Consider the following 7064-nt stretch of genomic DNA (forward strand, 5'->3'; position numbering starts at 1 on the left):
TAATCAATTATTCATAAGAATTTGAATATCTAATCTATCAGAGTTTAAACTTTGATGTGTAATCACGTTAGTAAATAACCAATTAATCAACATCGTTCTATGAGTCTACAAAAGTTTCATCAATTGCAAAGAGATATGAGTTATAATTTTATCAGTAATTCTTAATTAAACATTACGTACTATGTCGTACAAATTTTGAAATAATTTTTCATTTTAAAGAAAGCATTTATCGTATATAGAAAAAAGTGCATCAAAAGCAGTGAGTCGTCAATAGTGCAGTACGAGAAAATAATTTCAAAATGAAATCCATTCGATTGGAAATTATTTAGCGCGACATCTGTCGTTGGATCTTGATGATCGATGTAACGTTTTCAAGATGGTGGCAGACGAGTTAGATTTTAGTAGGCGCGGTTCTTTCGTTCGATCATTCTTTAAAATTGCACAGTAGCAAGACATATAAGGATCGAAGAAAAACATTCTAAAAATATTACTTTGTCGTAATATCTTAACGGAGTATCAAAAATTTCTAACTCTGATTTATTGTGTCAGCTGATAAAATGTTTACCTACGTTTCTGCAAATGCATTGCATATATCTCTTACACGAGATATTTTGTAGTCTAGATATTTGTACTCAAAGATTCGCAAAAAAATAACGACGAAAGTACAATCCTTTAAATCAAAGAATTTCTTTATGTAAGAAAAGTGACTGTGGCTACTATGGAAAAGTTAAAAGAGCATGGCTGGTAAGTTGCATAGTTGATTATTGCTTTGCTGTCTCAAGGCCTTTTATATATATAAATATTTTGTTGAAGTATCATGTGTATATATAAATATGTATGTGATATATATTAGCATTAAAGTAACAGTGCTTTGTGAAGCATCGTAAAGTTTAACTAAATATTTATATTAGGTACCTTTCTAACCACGGATTTAATCTTGTCAGCGATTCTGGAAATATCAATGACTTGGAGAAAATATTGAGACGTTGTCTAGATGTAAGTTTTTGAAATGAAATCTAACTGATATAGTCTACATCAATTCTCTCTCTCCTTTTTTCTTCTCTTTATAAATCTTTATATCATTATTTTATAGCTTGATCTAAAGGAAATTAGTAGTGGTCAAGGAGATATTCATCAAGGAAATATTATATTACAAATACAAAAATTACGTAATGTTGCTGCCCCTAAAGGTAATGAAGAATCTCGTGGTGCACCACGCATGTTAAAATTATCTTTAACCGATGGTAAAAATAATTACCAAGCTGTAGAAATTGAACCACTTTCTTCCATAAGGTAACCGATAATGTAAAGGTATTCAAGCCTGAATTTAAATGTTATTTAATGAGGCTTGTGTATTCTTTTATAGTTTAAACACACCTCCTGGTACAAAACTATTGCTCAAGTCAGGAAGTATACCCATGTCGCATGGAATTATTTTATTAAGACCCTCGAACATAAGTCAACTATTAGGAGGAAGAGTGTCAAGTCTTGTAGAGAAATGGGAATTAAATAAAGTAAATAAAAACTTTTTAATTATATTAATTATATTTATATTTACTTCTAATAAAATATTCATTGATTATGCGTTATAGAAATTAGCACATCACTCAAGGGTAAGATCTGCAGAGGAAGGTGGTCCTCCACCATGGATACCGTTTGGAAAAAAGATTATCAAAATTTCTGATCGGGACAAAAATTTCAAAGCATTGGTAGAAAAGGATAAAACTAGTAAAGAAAATGCAGAATTTGAAGCACAACGTAAAGATGCAATAGCTGAGGCTGCTAAGCAAGGTAGCAAAAAAGTTTTTGGTGGTGGAAATAAGCAGGTTAGTTTTAGAATATAATTCTTTTTCTTACACCAATTTATTTCTTTATTGATTATATTATTATCATTTTATTTCACAGCTATTAGATCATAGTGTACAAAGGATAGTAGAACAAGGATTTTCCATAGAACAAGCTGAATATGCTTTGCGTGTGAACAGAAATAATGTTGATAAAGCAATCAAAAGTTTACAAAGGACTAATAATAAACACAAGTATATTTTATTCTTTTTATAATAAATAGTTAATTGTTAAGTATTTTATAATTATTTTATATTTATTATAGAGAGTCAAGAGAACCAAGAGAACCAAGAAGTAAACGTTTTGATAAAAAATCTGAGGAAAGTAAACCAAGCAGTGGAAAGATATCTTTATTTGATTTTCTTGAGGATAAGTTGCCAATTCAACCAGAGCCAGTAGAAACTACTCAAAATAATTATGTACAAAATAATGAAAATAACGTTGAACGTCTCGAATCAAAAGCGGATACACATAATACTAGAGGAGGACGGTATGCGTATTATAGAATAATAAAATAGTTTAGAAAATTAGATTCTATATTTTCTGTTGCATTATAGATCTCAAAGAGGAGGTCGTGGGTATCAAGCTCCACCAAGACATAGTGAAGAAAATAAAGCAAATAAAAGATTAAGTAATAATAATAATTCTGTTGCTCCACAATATTCTCAGTACAATGGAAATAGTAATACTCAACAAAGCAAACCACCAAGATTTCAACGAAATCAGGATACTCATGGTTATTATCATCAAGACAATGCAAATAGAAGTGGTCCTCAAAAGAGTCATAACGAATATAAAAATTCTCTTCCTCAATCTCATTCTGGTATGGGATACACTGATGATAATGTAGGTTGTCATAAAGGTCAACATGAACATCAAGGAAAAAATCCTTCTAGTAATAGGAATTATAATCATTATGAATCAGAAACTAGGAATAGACATCTTGCTGACAATTCCTATAATAGACATAATCGAGTACAGGAGACAGGGACTAGAATTTATGGAGCTAATATACCTGATAGAAATTATAGAAATCAGTTAAATAAATATCAATTACATGATAATGCGAGTAATAGGGAAAACATTGGATCTACTGCTCACAAAAATGAAAATCATAATTTGAATAATCAAAGTACTAATGTTCCTGCCAGTACTCCATGGGGATGGCAAATAGGTGACAAGTGTATGGCTAAGTATTGGGAAGATAACAGAGTATGTATTTATTTGATTATCTATTTATATTCTTGTCTAACAAAATAACTATTTTTATGCTCTTGTTATTATAGTATTATAATGCTGAAGTGACTGCCGTATCTGAGAGAACATGCGTTGTACAATTTAAAGGTTTCGAAAATTACGAAGAGGTGCTTCAAGTAGATTGTATACCCATAACGGAAGACATTCATATGGTATCGTAGTTGTAATATTGGAATAACTTTATCTATATATTTGAAATATTTTAATATTAATGCATTATTAAACTAAAATATGTCCTAGGAAAAGAATGATCGGGGAAGGGATCAAAGAGCGAATAATAGACAAACTCGAAATGAGCAAAGTCAAAATAATATTGCGGGTTAGTGATAGTATTGATTTGAATCAAACTTACTGTACATATACTTAATTAAAATAATTTTTTAGCGGGTATGGAATTCCGTAGAAGTGGCAATGGACCTAGTTCTGGTAATAAAGGATATAATAAGAAGAGAGGTCCAGTACGTAGTACTCAGCCAATCTATCAGCCACCGGCACAACGAAATCATTATTCCATGCCAACTAATATACAAAATAATTCTCTACTCTAATGTGTGTAGTACCAATAATTTTCTTTAGAAAAGTAACGGAAGCTCTACTGAATATTCAGTCATAGTTTTGCTGCTGGTTCAAGACTGACTCTATGGAGCACCACATACTTTCCATACGTGCAGAGATAAATTCTACATGTGCAAGTCCGTAGATTATTTAAGGGATAATTAAATGAATTTTTTGTGTGGCAAATGATTTGTACTCAACGTTGAAATTCAATATGTAATAACTGTATAATTATGATACAAATTGTTTCTTTATGTGGTATGTGAAGAAAATGGAAGCTAACACTTCAAAAATATATATCGATATTAAAATATTATTCCATATTCCTAATCACATAACACATAATTGAGTTGAGATAATTAATGTTATCCTTTATATAAAAAAAAAAAAAAAAAATGGAAATACATCGTCAAAAAAGTCATAGAAAGGCTGAATAAACATTTTTTTTTTAAGACTGTTCATCACCTTTTTCTCGTAGCGCGTGCGACTACAGCGACACGCGTGGACAAAATATGAACTACAAGCGCAATATAGAACGCTGTCATATCAGTTTATAAGATTGTATAGGTTGTACCTTTCGCGCGTAACGATCGAGTTAGGTTAGGTTAGAATAGATAGTGCTTGTAGGTTGTGAATTTATAATTTTTATTCTCTCATATTTATATCCTTCTTTAATGATAGCGTACCTTTCGCAGTAATCCACGATAAATACGACACAGCATAGGTATGCATTTGTTTTACGATATAAATCGTAAAACGAGTATAAAATAATAAATATAATTGATACGAAAATCAGTGAATTTATATATCAAATATTATTTTATACAAGTATAAATGTATTTCTTTTTGTACTTCTTGTCATTATTTTCATTATTATATTATTATATTATATATCATTACTACGTTAATAATAGTAATAATACAATATAAAGAGAACTACTACAGGAGATACTATTTATATGCTCACTGGAGGAGGGTCAGTTCCCGCTTATGGATAGTAGGACTCACAACATCGGAAGCTCCAATCATCATTATTGGACACGACAGTCCGTGTTTTATGGCTTTTTAGAATTAAGAAAAAAAAAAAAAAAAAACTATACATGAATAATTTTCGAAGAAACACCTTTTTTTGACATGATTTTTACCAAAGCAAATCAAACTTTTTTAAAAATTCGAGAAAGCCATTTTTTCGCTTAAATCTTTGTCTTTAAAATGAGATATTATTCATCAAAATCGATGAAAAATTATGCTTGTATTCATTATGGAAACAAATGTGATGAACAGTCTTAAAGTACGTCTCCGCACAAAACTATTTATTTATTAAATTCAATATGCGTCATATTTCTAAGTAATTCTCTCTCTCTGTCTTTCTTTCTTTCTTTCTTTCTTTCTTATTTACGTATGACTCATATATACGTACATAACTTTTACCTACTACAAAATATAAACATCAAACGTTCGATGGTTTAACCTACCTTTAAGGACGAGAGCACTTTAGTCTATCAGTGTACTTCGTCGTATAAGCATCGTAGTTTTCGTAATAATTATTATTTAAATAATATATATATATAATTAGTAATATTACTTTGTACATTTATATATATTATTTAAATTATTAGATTATTACCATCGGAGACGTACTTTACGAATTAATTAAGTATTTTATCGTTAGATAGCGTTGTCGTTCACAAATCTTTAGTTCTGCTTCCTGTGTTATTACTGGCGCTACAATTTCATTCCGTTAAGTTCCTGATAACATTCTTCGTAACAAAAATGGTAAGCAACATGGACGAAAAGTATTTAATAGTTGTTAAATCTATGATACGACTCGTTAGCGTTAAAAGATAATGCGATATCGTAGTAGACGAAAAATATACGTTTAATATACTATCGAGGTGTCGTTACGTCGTTATATTAATAAGAAACAAACAAAACCATTTTTTCTACATAATGGCGAATGATCGAGAAGTTTTAAGGGAAATTTGGGATGGTAAAATTCCCGTTTGTTTTACGCTCGATACCGAGGAAACGTGCGAATTACAAGGTCCTGATCCGTTTTATCTTATGGTGCCTAAATTAAGTTATTTTCCAGTGTGCACAGAAAAGGTAGTAAAATTTGTTATCTTACCTGCGTTTTTTAAATATTCTCATTTATCGATGTTATTGTCAACACTATTTGCGCTATACAGGTGAGAAAACATTTTATAAAACATATAGAAAGCGATAGCAAACAGGATCACGAAATGTGGTTAGAATTTAATGGAATTCCATTAAAGTGGCACTATCCTATTGGTGTATTATTAGATATATATTCTAATGATATTCAATTACCATGGAATATCGTCGTTCACTTTGATAAATTCCCAGAAAACGTTTTAATGCATTGTCAGAACAAGTATGTAAATCTTCTTAAAGTACGACATGTTATTTTTGAAAGTATGTCAATTTGTAAAAATTGGATTGCAGAGAAGTAGTAGAATCACATTTTCTTGCTTGCGTTAAAGAGGCAGACGTTTTAAAACATAGAGGACAGATTGTATCGGCTATGCAAAAAAAGGAACACAGTAGTTTGTGGAATGGATTAATTACGGACAAATTCGATCAATTTTGGTCTATTAATCGAAGATTAATGGAAGCAGCTAATAGCGAAGAAGGATTCAAGTATATTCCTTTCCGATGTTACACAAGCGAAGATAAATATATTCAAAAACTTGTTAAACCGGTGAATGAAGAAGGCCAAAGGAAAACATTGAAGCATTTATTGAACGAAGTATTTCCAGATCAAGAAAATGGTACGTGCAAAGACTATGTTTAATTACTTAAAAGAAAATAACCTCTTAATTAGATTTTATATCTCGTAGTTGAAGTGCGTACTCATGGAATTATACCACCACCAGAGACACCATTGCAATGGATGTCAGAACATTTAAGCTATCCTGATAATTTTCTTCATTTAGTTGTGACTTCCTCATAACCTACATTGAGGGGATGTGATAAACTTTAATTTTAGTGTTATTATTTAATGTTGCTAGTGATTATTTATGAGAGATTCTTGTATCATGGATCATCTGTATACAAATTATATTTTATTTTTTATTTATTTTCTAATGATGTTAGATGGCACATTTTTTTTCTTATTATAAGTAATACACAAGTGTACTGCTTTGGTTTTGTACATGTCTGTATAAGGAAAGCAAGGGAAAAATATTTATGGAAATTAGTCGCTAATAATAAAACAATTTTAATATGAATCAACTGCTCCTGCCGATTAAATCGATCGTGTTTCGAGTATAAAAGTATCCGTGCATCATGTATTACGTAAAATTGTTTGTAAATAATTTAAAAAATGTTTGACATTGAAATTTGAAAAACTGAATATATATTAATTTATTATGTACGTATAAAGG

General features: G+C 30.2%; 2 protein-coding genes across 2 annotated transcripts; both read left to right on the top strand.

Moving 5' to 3' along the window:
- On the top strand, window positions 1–3973 carry LOC122629600 (tudor domain-containing protein 3). Its single transcript, XM_043813178.1, has 11 exons — window positions 1–744; window positions 912–996; window positions 1094–1293; window positions 1367–1514; window positions 1593–1826; window positions 1906–2039; window positions 2111–2335; window positions 2403–3057; window positions 3132–3254; window positions 3343–3421; window positions 3487–3973. Exons 1-11 carry the CDS (start codon window positions 719–721, stop codon window positions 3648–3650), a joined length of 2073 nt encoding a protein of 690 aa, XP_043669113.1. The 5' UTR covers window positions 1–718; the 3' UTR covers window positions 3651–3973.
- Window positions 3974–5283: 1310 nt separating this feature from the next.
- Window positions 5284–6757, top strand: LOC122629601 (autophagy protein 5). The gene is made up of 4 exons (XM_043813180.1): window positions 5284–5763; window positions 5847–6052; window positions 6124–6449; window positions 6519–6757. Exons 1-4 carry the CDS (start codon window positions 5608–5610, stop codon window positions 6629–6631), a joined length of 801 nt encoding a protein of 266 aa, XP_043669115.1. The 5' UTR covers window positions 5284–5607; the 3' UTR covers window positions 6632–6757.
- The last annotated feature ends 307 nt before the right edge of the window (window positions 6758–7064 follow it).

The sequence above is a fragment of the Vespula pensylvanica genome, chromosome 5 (genome assembly GCF_014466175.1).
Source record: "Vespula pensylvanica isolate Volc-1 chromosome 5, ASM1446617v1, whole genome shotgun sequence".
Taxonomy (NCBI): domain Eukaryota; kingdom Metazoa; phylum Arthropoda; class Insecta; order Hymenoptera; family Vespidae; genus Vespula; species Vespula pensylvanica.